Below are 20,822 nucleotides of genomic sequence, written 5' to 3'. Positions count from 1 at the left end.
TTTGTTATTTCTCGTTGCTGCTTGGAAAGATTGAAGTACTGCACGTCATATATTACTTATTGTGTGTGTGTGTGTGTGTGTGTGTGTGTGTGTTTGTGCCATCTATGTGGTGTATTGTGTAACTGTGTTTGTCTCTGCGATTAAATTATTATTGTTATGGTTATTTGTGGTATCTTAGTAGTAGTAGTTTTGTTGTTTATTTTTGTTATTTTTGTAGTAGTGCTAGTAATACCAGCGCGGGACATGATGCTCCGGGCAATACACAGGTGATGTAATGATGTAATGAAAGATTCAGGTGAGATGAAAGCATATCCTGGACGCCTCTAAATGCGGGTATTACAGATATTAGTATTCGTTAATTTGATTTGCTTTCGGGCGATTTCTCCATTATTTTCTGATTACAAATGATAATGTTGATACAAGATTGATGGAATGTGTACAGTGTTATTATTATTATTATTATTATTATTGTTGTTGTTGTTGTTGTTGTTGTTGTTGTTGTTGTTGTTGTTGTTGTTGTAGCAGTAAGAGTAGAAGTTGTCATTATTGTTGTTTTGTAATGTTAGTAGTTGTAGTAGTAATAGTAACAGCAGCAGTAGAAGTTGTCATTATTGTTGTTGTTAATGGTATTAGCATCAGTATACCTGGACAAACTCAAAGGGAACACCAGCAATGGTTGAGTGGTCAGTGTGCCCGCATCAGTAAGAAGACTACTGTTTTCCTGTTTTCCTTCACTCTAGTGGTCTGACATCACCGCCACGACGCTCACCCACGATACTGCGACCTTGGGGAAGAGGAGGAGGGAAGAGAGAAGACCACCACGGAGCTTTGGCCCTCAGAGAAGTTGTCGCCGTCTGTAAAAACTTGCCGCTAATGACGAAGGCTCGGGCGCGACACACAGGACCGTATTCAGAAACCCACCTGCGCCACACCTCCACATTGAAAAGGTTCTACTAAGTGACACGGATTTTTTAGGGTGATTTTTTTTATGGTTCTAGTGACAGATGAGTAAGATTTCTTCATAATTAACAGGAGAAACACCCTTGAGAGCCCGGCTAATCGTCTCTGTGTCCTTTGGAATTAGCCGTGATCAGAGAGCAAAACGTGTCTGAATACGCGTTATTAGCAAGACTTTTTACTATTATTTTTTTCTCTGATCAATCTCCCTTACGTAAAAAAAAAGTTTGAGTCGGAATCATAGCAAAGACATGATGTTTTAGACTTGCTTAGACGATTGCACTAAGCCCGAAGAGCAGCCATGGCAGTGAAATTGTGGCCTATATAATGAAACACTACTCTCACCACTGTTTTCAAAGGCCACAGAGATGATAAGCCGGTTACTCACGTGTGTTTCTCCTGTTAATAATATAAAAAGCTTGTTAATATATCACTACAACCGTAAAAAAAAACTTAAAATACCGTGTAACATCAATTATAGCCTTTTGAATGTAGTGGAGGCGCTGCAGAAGTGTTCAAACTTCCATCACGTCAATTCACTAAGCCATACCGGTCATAATTGTCCATAAACGTACGCAGACCATTAAGCCGAAGGCGCAGAAGGCGAGCACGGAAACAAGGATCGCCTGGGTGTTCGCGTGTGAGTCGCGTGTGTTGTCCAGGTGGATTCGAACCCACGTCCTCCCCTGGGGCCCCGCAATGCCACTCTTTTCCGCCACATGCCCGCCGCGACAATGGCCTGCCCGCCCGCCCGTCGCCCCAGGGAGGAAGGGAGGGAAAGTGAAGGAAGAAGGGGTTAAGGGAGAGAAAAGGAAGAAGGGGGGGTAGAGGGACATTAAGAAAAGTACATCCCAGCTGGAGCTATCATTACTTTCTCTCTCTCTCTCTCTCTCTCTCTCTCTCTCTCTCTCTCTCTCTCTCTCTCTCTCTCTCTCTCTCTCTCTCTCTCTCTCTCTCTCTCTCTCTCTCTCTCTCTCTCATAAGCGACCTTTAGCCTGATTTTAGCTTCCTCGTTCTCTCTAATCCCTCCTCCCACCTCCCTTCTCTTCCTCCTCCACCCTCTCCTTCTCTCTCATTTTCCCTCCAGGTGATTGTCTCCCCCTCTTCCCTCCTCTCTCACCCCTCCTCCACTCTCCATCACCTGCTCCTGTCATCCTCCTCTTCTTCCTTCCTTCCTCCTTCAACCTATGTCATATTCCCTCACTCTTACATTTCCTTCTCTTCTCTCTGTGCCTTTCCAACAATTGACTTAATTTCTCATTTGGTTTCATTTGCATATATATCATAATTTTCTCTCCTATGCCTTCCATTACCTGGTAGTCTGTTTTTACTCTTTATATTTGCTTGCGTCCACCACCACCACCACCACCACCTCTTCCTCCTCCTCCTCTTGGCACAAAAAGACGCTCCGGCATCCCATCCCTCATTAAAATAGAGTCGAGTTTCGTATCATTTATCAAAGTTAGAACAACCAGTCCGGGTTATCGGCGCATCTCTCGCGGCTGCCGGACCGTGGAAGGGACGGGAGAGGAGAGGAGAGTTCGATTCCTTATTTTAATAAACCTTCCTTCCTCACATTCTTTCTCTTTTAATGGTGTTTTCTTTTGTGGATGGTCCGTTTTCTTCTTTCTTTTTATTTCGTAGGATAAATTGAGTAGGAGGAGGACGAGGAGAGAGGAAGAGTAGGAGGAATAGGAAGACGAGAAGAGACACATCTACACACACACACAGCAATCATGAGCTTATCACTTCACCTTCGCTACGACGTCCAACACTCACTTGAAGAAGTAAATAAATGTTGATTAGACAGGTAGGCGGGAATACCTGGGAAACCGATCCTCTGTGTGTGTGTGTGTGTGTGTGTGTGCGTGCGACGACTAGGTTAAGTGTGCGTCTTGGTGGCCGTTGTTTGAGGAGAGGAGGTAAGGAGGAGGGGGGGGAGGGAGTTTGATTTTGCCTGGGAGGGGGAGGAGATGAAATGACGAGGAGGGGCGGGAGGGGAGTGGCCGCTGGTTGTGATGGCTGATGAAGGGCGGGGGTGGGGGGGGAGAGAGGCGCTGAGGGCTGGAGAGAGGCTTCAAAGTATGTTTTGGGGGGAGGGGGAGATCAGGAGGAGGAGGAGGAGGAGGGAAGAGAAAGGGTCGGTTGTCATTGTATAGGAGGGAAAGGAAGGGAGGGGGCGTGGACTGAAGGGCTTAGGGGGTGATGGGGGGGCTTTAAGAGGGAGGGATGATAGGAAGGAAGGCTGGGGTGATGGGCTGATGGGGTATGGGAGAGGAGGAAATCTCGCCTGTTTCATTTTGTACTGTTGTGTGTGTGTGTGTGTGTGTGTGTGTGTGTGTGTGTGTGTGTGTGTGTGTGTGTGTGTGTGTCAGTTGAGCTCTAAAACTTATCTTTATTTTTGTAACTGCTTAATGCTCCTTTTGTTTTTATCAAGATGTTTGTCAGTACGTTATTCTGTGAGTATAGTAGTAGTAGTAGTAGTAGTAGAGGATGTCTTGAAGTAATAGTACGTAGTGTAGCTCATAAGTATACAGGTTTTAAATCTTTCCTCTCTTTCATAGTGCAACGTGTCATCATCATCATCATCATCATCATCATCACATAGCCCTTCACATAAAACACAGCCCGCGCCGCGTCATACATGCACACCGCTGCCCCTGAATGACCTGGGAAGCAATAATCCAATCGCTCGCCTCGCCTGGATGAGATGGATTCAATATTAGCGTGAAGGAGTGTTGGCTGATCAGAATCTGCTAAGCTATATATCATTAGACCCTGACAGTGCGAAGCCATTTGTGATAAGTGCGTCCAGGCAGGAGGATAAGGGGGAATATGCAGGAAGGAGGAAAGGAGGAGGATAAGGAGAAGGAAATAAGGAGGAAAGGATTGATCATGGAGGAGGAAAGGAAGTGTTTGCAGGATAGAGGAACAAAAGATGATGATAAGGAGAAGGAAATAATGAGGAGTGTTCTGAGAGGAGGATAAGAAGAAAATAAGGAGTGTTCAGTGAAGAGGAAAGAAGCAAGATCGGATGAGGCGAGGACCGTGATAGGCCACTCAGCGCATACGAGGCAGCAGCAGCGGCAGCTAAAGTCGTCTATTATATTTATTCTGAAACACTTCTGCGCCTCGTCTCCTTTATTTTCAAAAAGGCCCTAGTTGAAGCAGCACACTGGTTTTTAAGGGTTTTATACGGTTCTAGTGACAGATTAACAATATTTCTACGCTATCAACACAAGAAACACACTTGAGAACCCGGCTATTCATTCCTGTGGCCTTTGAAAACAGTCTTGGTGAGAGTAATATGTTTCTGAATAGTACTGTACGTAAAACCTATTTCGGGCAACCACTTTCTATCCGCATTTCGTTTTATTCTATATTTAGCCAACTTGATCCACTGATACGGTACAGCCAACCATATTTTAGGCGGCCACTTTCTACCCTCATTTATTTATACCATGCCCAACTCGACCTGGCGTGAGTCCTGTCTGCTCGCGTGGTGTAAGCAGCTCTCCGTGTGACATCCTATTATGCTGCACCTCGGCTTTAGTCTGTGGAGTCTGGAAGGTGGTAGTGTGCAAGCTTATTCTTGGTTACACTGTTAACTTCTTAAATACAGTTTGTTGTTTTCTCAGCACTGACTCGTTACTCATGTAGTGCTACAGACTTAACGCCACAGGACCTCAGTGACATGTTAGTCTTGATAGAGGAATGAAGTTACAGCCGTGGCGGATAAGTTATTAGGTGTAACTCCTTTATTAAGAGAATATCCTTGAATTTAAAGTCGTCAGTGATGGCTGCCATATAATAAAACTGATGCCGTAGTACTGAAAGAGTTGGCGGTATTACGAGTCCAATACAATACTACAAAAGGCAAGGCAAGAAGACAACGAGAGAGAAAGGAAGTAAAAAAAAATAAATAAATAAAAAAACACTACAAAACCTAATCATCTCAGCACAGTCACAGCCTCCCACACGTCTCACCCACGCCACCAGCCAACGCAGTGCAGTGTACAGTGTACCATGCTGTAGACTTGCCACAGGATGAGCAGCAGTACTTATACTAATTCTCAATTTACGAGTTTCTATTGCTTGACTCCCTTGAATTAGCTCCAATTACAGCGTAATGATGGAAGCAGTTACAGGAAACACAATTAATCATGTCATCATAATCATGTATATCATTATGAGCTCACAGGATTCTCATTCGAAGGAAGAACATCCGCAGTCATCATTTTGCTTTGCTCCGCCATACGATCTTCTTGAGACTCCAATATAACCCTGTCAATACGTGTGTGTGTTGCCTGTCCATACCAGACCACGCAGGAAATGAAACAACCAGGAAAGCAAGAAAGGAAAACTGACTCTACGAAAGACCATCCTTGATAAAGTAAAGCATCTACACTACATATCAGTCTTTACTTCACTTCCGTCACTCACACACCGCCGCCTCACCAGCATGTGTACTACGATCCGGTGAGCAGTGGCGTCAGAGAATATGCTTATCTTGCCCCCCTCGCGTTTGACTGTCGCTGCCTATCCCGGAACCTGGAATTTGTGGATAATTAATGTAAATCAATAATAATGAGCGTAATATGAACGTCCCGGAGCCTCGTTACTGGTGGTGCATTCTGATTCCTTGACATGTGGGTTAACTCTCTGCTCTCGACAAATGCGTCACGTCAGAGGCAACATCCGAGCATTACTTCAAAGAATTTAAACACATGGGAAGATGCAAAAGGAACACAAGGAAAGATAAAAAGAAAAGCAGTGAAGATACAAGAAAAAAAGGAAAGATGCACACAACAGAATGAAAGATGGAAAAGAAACACAAGGAAAGATGCAACAGGAACACAAGAAAGATGCAAAAATCCAAAAGGTTTGCAAAAAAAAAAACACCTTTACACTTTACACTTTACACCTTTACACTTTGCCATTATTCAACACTCCGTTCAAAACACCGTGTAATTATCCCTTCAAGCTCATAATGACACTGGACCAGCGGCGCAGTGAAGTCCAACGCAATAAGAGAGTCGATTTCATTCATCGGCAAACTTAAAACACAATGCCTTCGTATATTTCTTTAAAGATCTAAATATTACCAAGACTGAACCTGTGGCTTCTTAATTCATCCCTATAATTACGGATATCGCCTCCACCTCCCTTGTTTTACCCATTACGCTACTTAACCTCTGTAAGGGAGAAAAAATAGCAGATAACTGTATTTTGTTCTCTTAAACGTCAAATCGCTCACTTTTAAATGAATGACGACCTGAGAGTGACCCGGAGGCGTGTGTCGCGGGGCTCCTGCGCACCTGAGGTCTGGACGCCCTGGCTGACCCGTGTGTCGCTGGAACAGGTGTAAAATCTACCGGTTTGAACCTGATTCCACACTAATAGAGATGAGCGAGTGGCCGATTTACAGGTGAATGTTTACACGTGACTCGCGGCCTGAGAGAGAGAGAGAGAGAGAGAGAGAGAGAGAGAGAGAGAGAGAGAGAGAGAGAGAGAGAGAGAGAGAGTCTAGATCCACAAATGTTAAATGGACTCACCTGTGGAGGGTAAAAAAAAAAAAGCACTCGTTAACTCATGTACACACACACACACACACACACACACAAAGCAGGACGTTGTTGCTCCAAGGTTGCGGGAAAGAACGGCTTTTGCTTTTGTTGTTTCTTTAGTCGACGTTAACCAGGAAGAGGAAGAGGAAGCAAAGAGGCGAAAGTTCACTGTTGCAATCCTTTTCAAAAACTGTGTGTGTGTGTGTGTGTGTGTGTGTGTGTGGTGTGTGTGTATGTGTGTGTGTGTGTGTGTGTGTGTGTGTGTGTGTGTGTTCGTTCCTGTCTGTCTCTGTGCGGTATCTACATAAAGAATACATCACTCCCCGCAACTCTCTCTCTCTCTCTCTCTCTCTCTCTCTCTCTCTCTCTCTCTCTCTCTCTCTCTCTCTCTCTCTCTCTCTCTCTCTCTCTCTCTCTCTTTCTATGGAAGTGTTAAGGAATAAAGTGGCATCAGCATCACAAATAGTAGTAGCAGTAGTAGTAGTAATAGTAGTAGTAGTAGTAGTAGTAGTAGTAGTAGTACTCGTAGTAGCAACGGCAATAGGATTAGAGGTAGTAGCAGCAGCAACAGTAGTAGTAGCAGTAGAAGTAGTAATAAAATTCGTAATAGAAGCAGCAGCAGTAGCAGCAGCAACATTAGTAGTGATTAAGGGAATGACGTGAATACGGAAGATGAAGGGGAGGAGGAGGAGGAGGAGGAGAAGGAGAAGGAAGGTGTGAGTGTAGGAAAAGGCAGTGGTGAGGGGTGTGGTAGGATTAGTAGGGACCCGGCGGTGTCCCAGGGGAGAGAAGAAGAGATTAAGGGGGTCTTGAAGGGAAGGAAGGAAGGAAGGAGGGAGGGAGAGGGAGGGGAGCCGTGTCGAATTCCCAGCAGGAATAAACTTGTCACAAAAGTATCACGTGATCACAAACATGAGATACTACATTGATAACTTTCGTACAGTAAAATGGCAGACCGAGGTGTCTCACATTCCTTCGGGTTGTTACAGGCAGCTGTGCTATACAAAAACTATCCCAGCAGACATTTTGCCGTCTCCTGTCTTTTGTTCACTTGGCATAGTACTTGAGTGAAACGTATTTGTTCTTGTAACAGGGAAGTCTTGGATAGAGCGAGATAATATTGTAGACAGCTGTGCCATATTGCAGTCTCCCTTCTTATGTTCACTAGGTATAGCACGCGAGTGAAATGTATTTGTTCTTGTAACCTGGAAGTCTTGGATAGAGAGAGGAATTATTTGAAAACTTGCCTGAAGTATTGATGAACGAGTTGTAGAAGCATGAAAAAAGTTCCTGCCCCGAGTGAGGATCGAACTCACGACCTTGAGATTATGAGACTCACGCGCTGCCTACTGCGCCATCGAGGCCACATGTGGTGCGATATTAATCAAGATTACGCCTCATTGCAGTAGAATAGCATGTCGAAATAAATTAATCTCTCTCTCTCTCTCTCTCTCTCTCTCTCTCTCTCTCTCTCTCTCTCTCTCTCTCTCTCTCTCTCTCTCTCTCTCTCTCTCTCTCTCTCCGCATACTGCTATTTTTGTTCAGAACTTCTATGAGCCCAATTATGTCCACTTTGTTTCGGCGTCATGAGTTAATGGGTCACCAACGTGTATGTGAATGTGTGTGCCTGGCGGGACCAGCTGTGTGGAGCGGTGAGGGGTGGGCTTATCCAAGATACGACCATATTCTGAAACACTTCTGCGCCGCACTTCCACTACTTGCCAAAGGCTGTAATTGAAGCTATACAGGATTTTAAGATTTTTTTTTTTTTTTGCGGTTCTAGTGGCAAATTGACAAGCCTTCTACATTATTTAAAAGAGAAACATTCTTGAAAATTTGGCTAATCATATATGTAGCCTTTAAAAATACTCGTGTTGAGAGAGCAAAGTGTTTCAGTTTACGGGCCATAGAGTGATTCCGTCCCCCCCACCCCCTGTTCTTGTGCTAAACAGGAGGAAGGTCAATTAGAGGTGTGGAGGGGAGTTAGAGGTTGATAAGCGAGTAGGGTGAAGTATTGAAACATGTAGGAAAGAGGCCCGTATTTAAACCCCTCGCTCTCTCACTACCACCATTTTTAAAGGCCACAGAGATTAACCAGATTGTCAAAACTACTACTCCTTGTAATAACATAGAAATCGTGTTAATATATCAGTAAAACCATAAAGAAAAGGTCTTAAAAACCAGTGTAGCGTCAAGTAAAGCCTTTTGAAAGAGTGGAGGTGCCGCACAGAGGTGTATCAGAATATGACCCTGAAAACGCGCGGGTGATCAGATTCCAAGTCAGATTTTCTCCTCCGCTGTAAGAAACAACTTCAAGATTACAAATAAACGCCTTGCTTTTTCTACTCGACAAAAGTTTCCAGGGATTGGTGCTTAATAATAATCCCCTTGCCTCACACACCTCGACAGCAAGGATTGGGCTAATCTTGGGTGTGGAACAGCTAACATTCTTTAAACCCCGCCTAAATAACCCTTACCAAGCACTCACTGGCTTTGACCCTTTCTCTGCTATACGAGCGAATTAACAGCACCAGAAGTAATGCATGAAATCTTTCTAAGCATCTACAAAGAACAAAGGGATTAAAAAAAAGAGTATACGTTGCAATTTCTACCCAGTTTAAGAAATGGAGGTGGCTATGGAACAAGTAAAGATGTCTCACAGTGATTAGTAATTAAGGAAAGATGTATCAAATAACAGCCTAATTGAATTAAAACGCCTTTATCATAGAGCCATATTCTGAAACACCTGTGCCAAATTTCCACTACTTTGAAAAGGCTCTAGTTTGTTACACATGTTTTTAAAGGTATTTTTTTATAATTCTAGTGACATTAACAAAATATCTACGTCATTAACAGAAGAAACACTCGTGAGAACCCGGCGAATCGTCTTTGTGGCCTTTGAAAATAGTCTTGGTGAGAGAGCTAAGCGTTTCTGAACACGGCCCATAGTCATGATGTAGTCGGGAACCAGTTACCAAGGTCTATTCTCGTGTAGTAAATTCCAAGGTTACCCTGTGATCTATATTTAGTAACAGGAAGACCTCGTTATAAAGGCTAAGCTTGACCCTTTCTGTTGCTTGTTCTCTCCCTCAATCCTTCACTCCTTTCCCACCTGTCCATTCCTCCCTCCCTCCCTTACCTCCCTTACTCAGTCATAAACCCGCCCTCCTACTCCGCCGCCTCTGATCTTTACCCCCTAACCAAACCCCCTCTTAGTCCTCCCCCCCTCTCTTTCAGTCTCCTTATACCCCTCCCCCCCTCTACTCCCAGCTTCCCCAGCCAAGGCCACGCCGTCAGCCTGGGTCACGCCGCAGTGTGAAGCGCCAGATGCAAACATTCCAACTTACATTTACCAGCAAATTTAAATCCGTAGAAGTTTGAAGGGGTGAATGTGATTGAGAGTGAGAGAGAGAGAGAGAGAGAGAGAGAGAGAGAGAGAGAGAGAGAGAGAGAGAGAGAGAGACTGGCTGACTGACTCGGGACGGGAGAGTTAGGGAGTCTGTCATGACGTCAGGGCAAGTTGAATGAGCCAATCACAGCGCTAGACGCCTCCACAGAACAGCCAATCATGAAGGTTGAAAGTGCCGTAAAAATAGATGGAGTTTTGGTCACAACGTTGAGATAAAACAAAAGCTTTAAAAGGAGCAAGGATTAGGAACGATTGAGAGGAGCCTTGATAACGTATCGTGCCCCTCTTGGTGGAGATACTGAGGGAAAGGGAGGGAGGGAGAGAAGCGCGGGACTGGGGGGATGTAGATGGCGGGGGGGTGTAGTCAGGAGGAATTCTGGGGTAATGGAGGGGAGGTGGGGGGAGGGGGTGGGCAATGGTGGAAGGACTTCTGAAATTGGATGGGGAGTGAGTTGCAAGTTGTGAAGTTTTGTCTCCATTCTTAACGTCCTCTGCTCCTGCTCTCTCTCTCTCTCTCTCTCTCTCTCTCTCTCTCTCTCTCTCTCTCTCTCTCTCTCTCTCTCTCTCTCTCTCTCAAAAGTCGTATATTTTGAGTTAATTTTATTTTTTATTTCAATTTTTACTTTATTTTCACCTGTGCAAAATCTTGAAGACTTCCATAACACCATGAATAATTTGACGTGTTTCCCAAAATAACCAGAGAGAGAGAGAGAGAGAGAGAGAGAGAGAGAGAGAGAGAGAGAGAGAGAGAGAGAGAGAGAGAGAGAGAGAGAGAGAGAGAGAGAGAGAGCACACACCAACAGCATTCCTCCCCTCCTATCCTTTCCTCTCCTCGTCTCCTCGTCACCCCGTCACCCTCTTCTCCCCCTCTCAAGTTCCACCTTACGAGATTCGAATGAGCGAGGCATTAGCATAGAGTCCCTAGGATCTATATTCGCCCCGAGGCTCTCAAGGGCACCGCTTCGATTTGCATTATTCCCTCATATATGTTGATGTCCTGCTTGGTGTGCCTTTGCGTGTCCCTATGTGAGCCTCGGCAAGGTGAGGGGGTGACGTGTGTGTGTGTGTGTGTGTGTGTGTGTGTGTGTGTGTGTGTGTGTGTGTGTGTGTGTGTGTGTTATATAAAAATCTGTACATTTACACGGATACCTCGTAAAGAGAACGTATTCTATCTTGAAAACCGCATTTTTTTCCTTATAGCAACAAAGAAATGTATTTAAACATTTATAAACACCTGAATCATTAAGCGCAGGTCAGCATTTGCACGGCTATCGGCGTCTTATTTCAACCATCTACTCACAAGCTCTATTGGAAGTTACTCGCGTTTTGAAGCACACGTCCTGCAGCCCCTATTGACAGTCCACAAGACGCCCACACATTCACGAGCGCCTCTTTCACGCCTCGCATATCAGTCCTTATTCTCTCACTTCTAAGCGTCTCTTCTCGGTTGCTTTTCACCTGCTGTGTGGGAAGTTACAGGGAGTTTCAGGGTTCTTAATGTTCGTAGTGACAGTTCAACAAGGTTCGTGCTTTATAGGAAAAAGAAAACGAGAAGCCGATGTATTTCCTGTGATCTTTGAAAATAATCCTTACGAGCAAAAGCGGGGCATGGCCTTTATAACTACAGCTTGGGCGGGCTAGCATACAGCGCCCGTGGAATCTCTGCTCTTCCAGCACAATAAAAATCCAAGTATGAGTATTTCGTAGTTTTCATTCTATACACCTTTTATACACTTATCCCTCACTATTCCATGATTGCTTAGACTCCTTTTTGGGGACTGGCGCCTCAGTGGGCTTTTTTTTTTTTTTTTTTTTTTTTTTTTTTTTTTTTTTTTTTTTTTACATTTTTCTTGCCCTTGGCCGGTGCCCCCTCTTACATAAGAAAGTATAGCAATCAAAGAATTCACGGTGTATTCATGTAATACATCTCAGTCCTTCCTGTGAGTCCCCAGTGTCTAGTGTCTAGTGTGTGTGTGTGTGTGTGTGTGTGTGTGTGTGTCTGACTTATCCATGCCGCTTTGTCAAATATGTGTTTGGACAAGAAAATTTTGTTAGTCTTACTATTTGCTACAACTGTTCAGGTATTCTGGCTCCTCGTTTCATGGTAGCGACAAGAAGGTACTAATCTAAGCTAACCTAATGCACCCGTCCTTTTTCCGCCGGGAAGGTAAATTTTGATGCATTTAAGAGCTCGTAGGTGCGTGTGGCGTGTCGGCGAGGGCTGTGTTACTCTCGAGGAGGTAAAAAAAATGTCCGAGAAAACATTTTAAAGCATCATGAAAATATAACAAAATATGGAGACTGGAAAGGATCATTTGACTTACCATGGCAGCTCTTTCGGCCCGCACAAGACGGCTTACTTCACCTATGCAAGGCAGCTCCATTGACCCAGACAATACAATGATTTTGACTTACACAATGCAGCTTTTCACCTCCACCACGCAGCTCTTTCCACCCACAGCCAGCTCACCTACACAAGCATCTTCTCTTGCTTCATCCAAAGCATCTCATTCAAACTACACAAGGCGACTCCTTCAACCTACACTACGCGGCTCCTTCACTCCACACACGGCGGCGCTTATACCGTACACACGGCAGCAAATTCGTCCTACATAAGGCTCCTTTAACTCACACACCGCAACTCCTTCGCCCTACGTAAAAAAGTCCCTTCGCCCTATACATGGCTGCTTCTGGCGTAATGTACACAAGGCAGCGGGGGACATAGCAACATTCCTGCATTGTGGACCGTCAGAGGTTGCATGACAAGCCTTTAAAATCGAAAGACAGCGCAAATTCTTATTCCATTGCTGCTGAGTGGCTGAATAATGAGTGGAAGAATATGAGGAGGAAGAAGAGGAGGAGTAAAAGGAGAACATTTTATGAAAAACAGCACCCGTCTTCCTCATGACGAGGAGACGCTGCCGGTTGCTGGGAGACTTGAATGCCGAGACGCCGCGACCCTGGAAGCTTGAGGGAGAGAGGTGAGAAGGGTGAGGGGGGTTTGTGTGGGGGATTAGTGGAAGTGCTGGGTCAAGATTGGTCGCGCGGCAGCAGATGTGGGGGGTAGTGCTGGAGAGGTGACCTGGGGGGTGACCCGAGGGGGCTGGGCAGCTTGGGTCAAATAAAGGTGCGGTGACCCAGACCAGCCAGTTTGGAGAGAGAAGTGGGAGAGGTCAGACAGAGGTCACCTCTCCTTTACCTTAGTGAAATTTTTGACGGTGACAGAACACATCATTAAGAGATCGCGGCAGGAAGACGATACCATGGCGCACGACCAAGGGCGTGGAGATGGCGACGCCACGCAGCCCGGCAACGCCACAACGAACGCTCCTGAGCTGAGCGTGGACCCGCTGGCCATTGCTGAAGACTTCCCGTGCAATGAAGACCCCGCGGAGTTCAGCAAATACCTGGTGGAGTCATGCAACTGGGGCGCCGTCAAGCAAGAACTCAGCCTTGAGGAACAGACAGCCTCTCTCACCCTTCAGGAGCAACAACAACAACAACAGCAGCGGCAGCGGCAGCAGCAGCAGCAGCAATACTCCCAGTCCTCTACAGTCTACTCGTACATAACAAGTGAGTCTCTGAAGGTGTTGTAGCGGGGGGAGGCGCGGGGGCCGGGTCAGGATGGGCAGGAAAAGTAGTAGAGGGGATGTCCTGAGGCGGGAAGAATATATATGGGAAAAATGCCCTTCACTGTGGGAGGAAGTAAGGGACCACGTCCTGTTTGAAGGGTTACTGGGTAGGGTAATGGCAGGATATCCAATTAAGTCTGCCTGTGTCCGGTGAGGGATGAGCAGGCCTTTTTTTTAATTACTGTTATTCACATTTACGTGGTTACTTAATTATTCGTTTAATTTTACGTTAAGGTTATTAAAGTTTCAAGGCCTCATGGGGAATGTCAAATGATCTTTCAGTCGCACTCTACAGAAAAATAATCCTTAAGGCTCTGAATTTTGACTAAGTGATATCTAAAATTTTCGCCAGAGAGAGAGAGAGAGGGAGGGATTTTTTAGATTGGTAAAATGTGATCCCAGTGTCACCTGTACTTCGTGAATGTAGTTGTCGAGGCGTAAATGCAGAGCCTCCTTAAACTAATGTTCCTCAAAACTGTGAAACATAAATCTTGGATGGTCTGAAGGTGAGCGTGGATGTTGTACTGCTTGTGTTGGGAACAGAGTTGCCAGGTCGTGGACTGATATCCCGCGCCATTCCATCCCAAAACCCGCCCAAAACCCGCGACCTCGATCACAAAAAACAGCCCAAAAGCAGCCCAAAATTAGAATTATCAGTAGTATGATGCTCAAGACGACTGAGACGTATAGCTATATCATAACAGGAAAAAAAATATTTGACAAATTATGTACCTTTATTAACATTAATGCCTACCTAATTATACTTTACATGCTAGAGTATATTAACATACATGCTATATGTTTATTTTCAGTACATTTATACATCAGGCACCTCAACATACTCATGCTCATCAACATTGGTATAGATGTCCTTTGTGAACATTGACAGCATTTCCTGTGTGGGGTCGAACTCCCTACAACACATGTTGTTTCTATTCATGAATGCACGTACATGTAATGTGTTTTCTAGACTCTTGTGTTGCATCCTGTTCCTAAGTTTATTCTTTATCAAGTTCATTTGGGAAAAAACCCAAGTTACATATTATTATTATTATTATTATTATTATTATTATTATTATTATTATTATTATTTTATAACTACTTTATGAAGTATGTTATCTTAGACAATGTAATACCTACTTAAGGTTAATATCTCTCTCTCTCTCTCTCTCTCTCTCTCTCTCTCTCTCTCTCTCTCTCTCTCTCCACACACACACACACTAAACAATCAGAGGTTAAGGGGATGGGCAAATGCGTATATACAAGTAATTCAAGTGGGTTACATGAACGATAATTAACTTACCTCAAAATGGAGTTTCAGCTCATCATACTGCTCCAGAATCCTTGTTATACATGGTGCAATAGCCAGCCATCGCGTCCCTGACAACTTCAGCAACTTCAGTGGTTGTTCTCCCACGTTGATTGTAGAATAGAGTTCTGCATACTTTTGTTGACGAAGCGTGCTGTGTGAAAAATATCTATATGTCTGTGACACCATGAATTCAAGGTGAGAGGGCAACTTTCGCATTGCATATGACGTACATAAATGCAATGAATGACATATGCATTTGATGTGTGTCACGTGTGGGTTTAATGCACAAAATCTTGACATAACAGAGTTGTGTGTCCCGCACATAGTGTTGCATCCATCAGTTGCCAAACCATTGCATTTTTTGACGTTCAGTTTGGCATGATTTTCTATGAAGTCAAGTAAAGATGTTGTGACCACCTCAGCTGTGCCCCTTTCCAATTCCACCAAACCCAAGAACGAAGTGATAATTCTCTTCTTTGAGTAGCTGGGATAGCGAACAACAACACAGTTTCTTTTTTGTGGTGATGTCTGTGCTTTCATCAATTATCAATGAGTAATCATTATCACCGATATCACTGCATAGTTCCTTCAGCATAGAGGGTCCCAGTACTTTGTTTATAAGTGCTGTGCACTTCGTTCTATGTAGTGAGATTTCCTTATTTGAAATTTTTCCCACAACTTCAGCCAGGTGATCAATAGTGTTAATGCTTGAATGGCAAGCAATGTGAGCTGCTAATATCAGTTCACAAATTTTCATGCTGTTATTGGCATTTGTTTTTCTAATGCCGGATTGAAATAATGTTCTCATGTTTGAAAATGGGGCTGCATTTTTTCTGTGCTTTTCAGTTGAGCTATGACTGACAAGGTCACTGTGATGGGCTCTAATTGTTGTTTTGCAGAACTTGCACGCTGCAACAGAGTCATCACCAGGCACACCAGAAATCCATTCTCTGAGACCATCTTCTTTTTCCCATTCTTTCTTGTATTTCTTGCCGTACTTAGCCCACTTGCCCATTTTCACTGCACGACAGAGAGTAAACTGTTTCTGATAGCCAAGGTGCTGGTTGTGACTGTGTGGTGGTTGAAGAGAGACTGCTGGCTTCATCATCATACTGTCCAGGTCACGGGGATAGGTCATGCGACGGTGTTAACGAGGTCGTGCCCTCATGATAAATACTGATAATCCCCCTGGGGAGAGGGGAAAGAGGTCACACCCAGGCAGATGGCCAGGCGCGTCAGGTATCGTCACCTGACAACACACCTGGCGTGGCGCTGTGCCTGAGCTTGTGAAAAAACGATATAAAATAATTTTTCCAATATAAAAAGCCCAAAATACCGCGTACTACAATAAAAACAGCCCAAGAAACCGCCAACCCGCGAATACCATTTTCTTCCCGCCAATTCCAATGAAAAATAGCCCAATTGGGCGGGAAAACCGCGGACCTGGCAACCCTGGTTGGGAAGTAACGTGTGTGGGAACCGTCAGGAGTGGGCGGGGCGAGGGTGTGGTGGGCGGGGCGTGGCGGCGAGAGGAAAGCTGTGGGTTGACCCGTGTACCCTTCAGTGAGGGGCGCCATCTTCACACTTTTTTTTTTTTTTTTTTTTTTTTGTCTGTGGCCGCCATGATGTACCGCGCCGCCATGTTGTGTGCTCCGCCGAGTAAAGGTGGAAGGAATTCAAGCTGGTAATTTTTAGGAAATGGAGGCGGTGTTGTGATTGTTTGGCATGACTGAGAAGTGTTGGCGCGAAAATACAAACCGTGCAGGATTGATTCATCGGGTTACACAATTTTGACTTGACATTTTAGCTCAGACCATCCTGCACGCTCACCCCTTTCTCCTCACAACCAGCAGGACACGATTGCATGTACGTGTTTTTTTTAATTAAGTGTTGCAGTGCTCTGTAGATACATGACTTTAATTTTTCTTAGTCTTGCACATTGATGTATTGGTTTGCATGTTACTTGGTGCTACACATGTATTTATTTTGCTCAACATAATTATTTTTTTTCTTTCAGTAGAGAGCGAGGGTGGCGTCAGCGGCACCTCCTCCTTCACCGACATGACCTCCACCATGAGGGTGACACGAGAGGCCACCAACGCCCTCTACTCTGAGCTACCCACGCACCACCTCGTCCCCAGCCACGCAGACCAAGCCCAGTACCTCTCCGGTAAGTACTGCATACTGACTGTGGTGTTTTTTTGGTTCAATTTGTTTATTGCAGTTAGATCAAAAGTGACGTTTTTTTTATGTAAGAGGAACACTGGCCGAGGGCAACAAATGAACGAAAAAAAGGCCCAGTGAGTTAGTCCCAAAAGAAAGGTCAGCATCCAAAATTAGAGGATAGGTGTCTTGAAACCTCCCTCTTAAAAGAATTAGTCATAGCAATAAGGAAATACAGAGGCAGGCAGGGCGTTGGCTCTGTGGTGTGTATACAGTGACAGGCGGTGACCTGTAGATAAGCGGGTTTGATCTTGCCTCACGATACTTTCTCGGCGGGAGAGGTAGTGCTCTCTCTCGGTGTCATCTGTTATTGTTATGGCGTCACAGGCCAATAAGAGAAGTTAGTATTACTGAAATGGTTATTGGAGTCCCCCAAATCTGCTGAAGTCTGGTATGCCTAAGAAAAATATTTGCTGTATAATTTCTGCATCATGATTATATTTATTTGTGTGTTGTATTTGTTGTTTGTGCAGTAATTGTAATCCAGACAGAACTGATGATTTCATTTCCTGGCCCTGCAGTCAAGGTTCAGTGTAACAGACATGGAGTTGCAGGTTAGACGGGGTATTGCGTGGCTTGTTTGTAACCAATTTGTTTTCTTTACATAGGCACTGCGGTGAACCACGGCGAGGGACAGAGCGGGCAGGGCGGCTCCCCGCCGGCCTTCATGTCCATCATGAACACGCCCAGCCCTTCCAGCAACAACTCTGACAGCTCGCAGTGCGCCTACGCCTCGCCGCTGTACTCCCCGCAGCACCCTCAGAGCCTCTACGGTAATTACAGTAATGGTCAAAACCTACAGTACAACCACGTAGCCACCTCCCCCACGTACAGCACTGTCCCTGATAATTCCCCTCCCACGTTTGGCCTCCCACCCCCGGGCCAGGCCACGCCCACATACAACCACATCCCTCCACAAATGACGCCTGCCTACACCCAAATGTTTTATCAAACACCATCCACATACAACTACCAGCAGGACCTAGTCACGCCCACATGCACCCACCCTCCCGACAACCCTCCCTCCATCACCCGCCCCCGCTCCTCCCACATCTCCCCGGGCGTCACTCCTCTGCCTGCTCCCGTCACCACCTCTCCTTACCCCGAGGACTCCAAGGTGCGAAATGGCAAGATCTACTACACCACTTACCTCAACAACCACGGCGCGGCGGTGCCCAAATTCGAGCGTCCAGCCAGACACCCGTCCGGCCCCACGCCCTCCCAAAGCGGCCAAGGCCGAGGGCAGTTCGCCGTGCAGTACCCCAAGGCCAAGATGTTCCCGCTGCCTCCCGATGTGTCACTGAGCCGCTTCTTCCAAGAGTTCGAGGGCGCCTTCCCCTACCACGTGACAGCCCAGCATGGCAACCCGGTTGGTTATGGATTTGGCTCCTTTGCCTACCCGAATAATCATGGCAGCGTGCCCGGCACGTCCTCATCTCCTCAAGTATCCGCTCAGTTCCCCGCATCTTACCCCACCGCAGGCGTCGCCCCACACTCCCATGCTTGTGGCGGTGCCCGGCACAAGACATGCAGTAAGAACAATAACAGCAGACATGAACCTAATCGTGAGTCCCCAAAGGGGTCGCCGTGTGGCTCCGTCAAGGAAAGGGAGCGCATCGCCAGACGCGCCGCCAGGAGGCTCAGCCGCGGCGTGCTCAAGAGGAAGCGGGGCTGCACCTGCTACTCCTGTCAAATCGTGTTCGCCTCATCCGGCCACCTCAAGCGCCACATGGAGGCCCACGGCTCAAATCGCCGATTCAAGTGCCCTCACCCTTACTGTGACGTGGCTTACAGCCGCCAGGACAACCTGAAGGCCCACGTAGCCAAAGCCATCCACCGCAGGGAGGGAGACCCCTACGCCATCCCAGTCTCCGATGATGAGGACTCTGACGATGAGTGTAACTTTGGAGGAGACAACAACATCATCGGCATTAACGACTTCGGGAACTACGAGCCGGACGACTACGACGAGGAGACATAGGACGCCCCGCCTCGGCCCGGCCTCCCCTCCCCTGCTGACTGACCTGGACTTTTTTTGAGGACTTGCTTTGACTCTTCCTCTGACTCTTTGACTACTTGCAGTGTACGTTATCTCGCGTGGTTATTTTCCACAACCTCAGGATTAATCTAGTTACGTTAGTATTAGTTTTATAGCATTATGCTTCATTGTTACAGTTTTGTTTTAAACAACTTCCTAAAACACTATACATTTATATGATATTCATATTTGATGTTTAATTTTTATTATATTTTTAGTTTGAAGACTTTAAAATAAACTTTTAGCAGCGTTGAGCCCTCAGTTTCAGACTGAGGAAAGCTGCGCCCGCAGATCTTGTTTTTAACGAGACCTGATACTGCTGTACATATATATATAAACATATATATATTTGTGACGCTTTACTTTAAGTATGCTTACAAATTTTAAAGGTTATTAGTTCACTCACGCCTGCCTGAGGAGCAGTTGAGGAGTTTGGTTACAGTGACTCACGGGGCCGCGCGTCCCTCTGGGCATGAGAGCGGCGAGTCATGAGATGCTTGGGTTTACTTTAGTCTGTTGTCTTTATTTCACTCAGCACAGCGGCCACCAAGTCACTGTCTTACTAGCTTTAAAGTCCTGGATGATTCACAGTAAAATTTATGCAGTAATGTAATATACAGATGAAAAATTGGTAGTTGTGTTAGAGACCAAAACGAAGGTCATGCAGTTACTTCTGTATTCAAAATTAGTGCACATTTACTATACCTGTGGCGTGCTTTTTTAGTCACGTTCTTGCATCGCCACTTCGCATTCCCTGGGACCCCCTCATGAAAGACCGGTTCGCATCGAGCTGTCAAACGGCTGAGTAGAAATGTTAGGCAGGTGATCGTTCCCGGTAGGCAGTAAGTGACACACTGAAGCTGAGTGTTTGTGTTTGATATTGTGATACTAATACTGAGTTGTATGTGATGGCTAAAAAGAAAAAAAAGAATAAATCGTGATTTTGCTTCACCTTTATTTTTGCTGCCTACTTTTACCGCCTTGACGTATTGGAGGAGTAATGTGTAAAGTTGATGGATGGTTTGGAAGGAAAATGTATGAAAAGTTTGGTGGAACGGGATGTACTAAGCTTTGGCAGGGGAGGGAGAGAGTTATCATCATTATTTTTAGTTGTTTATTTTATTTGTAAGAGGTAAATTGTAAGTTGTAAGAGGTTTGGAAAGGAAAGATAGCGTATGGAACAGTGGGAGGGGCTGTTTGGAAGGGAGAGAAATTAAAAAAAAATTCTGAGACAGGTTTGGAAGAAAAATATTTAGAGATGGAAAATTTTAAAGGAATGTGTCAGTTTGGAGTTTGGAAGTGGAATGTAGAAATAGTTGATTAATATATCACGAGAAAGAGATATGGCTTTAACCCTTTCGCTGGTATGGTTGTCCTTTGGTAACAATGAGAGCAGTATCAGTAATGTAGTTTGCATGGACAGATAGAGTAAAGAGAGAATAAAAAGATTAATTTTGTATTGTCTAGGCTACAAAACTAATAACGTTTCAGTAAAAAAAAGTGTCTAAAGAGTTGCAGGGGGATTATGGGGAAAATGTGTAGCAATGAAAGGATTAAATATTATGGTATAGAAAATTTTATATTGTCTGGGCTACAAAACTATTTAACGTGTTTTAGTACAAGGAATGTGTCCGAAGAGCTGCAGGGAACTATGGGGGGAAAAAAAAAATGTAGCAGTGAAAGG

At 45.2% G+C, this 20,822-nt stretch overlaps 1 protein-coding gene and 1 non-coding gene across 4 annotated transcripts in view; one reads left to right on the top strand and one right to left on the bottom strand.

The window, feature by feature from the left end:
* Nucleotides 1-20,089, top strand: part of LOC135093399 (uncharacterized) — a 25,994-nt gene extending 5,905 nt beyond the window's left edge. The window contains exons 2-4 of one of the 3 annotated variants that reach the window (XM_063992662.1): nt 13,159-13,506; nt 16,895-17,047; nt 17,709-20,089. In XM_063992662.1, the coding sequence (XP_063848732.1) occupies nt 13,159-13,506; nt 16,895-17,047; nt 17,709-19,081 (1,874 nt within the window). In that variant the 3' untranslated portion in view covers nt 19,082-20,089. The remainder of the gene's footprint in view (nt 1-13,158; nt 13,507-16,894; nt 17,048-17,708) is intronic. The other 2 variants (XM_063992664.1, XM_063992663.1) reach the window with 2 other exon arrangements.
* Nucleotides 7,816-7,888, bottom strand: Trnam-cau (transfer RNA methionine (anticodon CAU)). Its single transcript has one exon. It is a non-coding gene; the product is annotated as a tRNA-Met (tRNA).
* Nucleotides 20,090-20,822: the final 733 nt, after the last annotated feature.

The sequence above is a fragment of the Scylla paramamosain genome, chromosome 43 (assembly GCF_035594125.1).
Source record: "Scylla paramamosain isolate STU-SP2022 chromosome 43, ASM3559412v1, whole genome shotgun sequence".
In the NCBI taxonomy this organism is placed as follows: domain Eukaryota; kingdom Metazoa; phylum Arthropoda; class Malacostraca; order Decapoda; family Portunidae; genus Scylla; species Scylla paramamosain.
The sequence above is the reverse complement of the archived record's forward strand: the minus strand, read 5'-3'. Positions and strand labels throughout refer to the sequence as shown.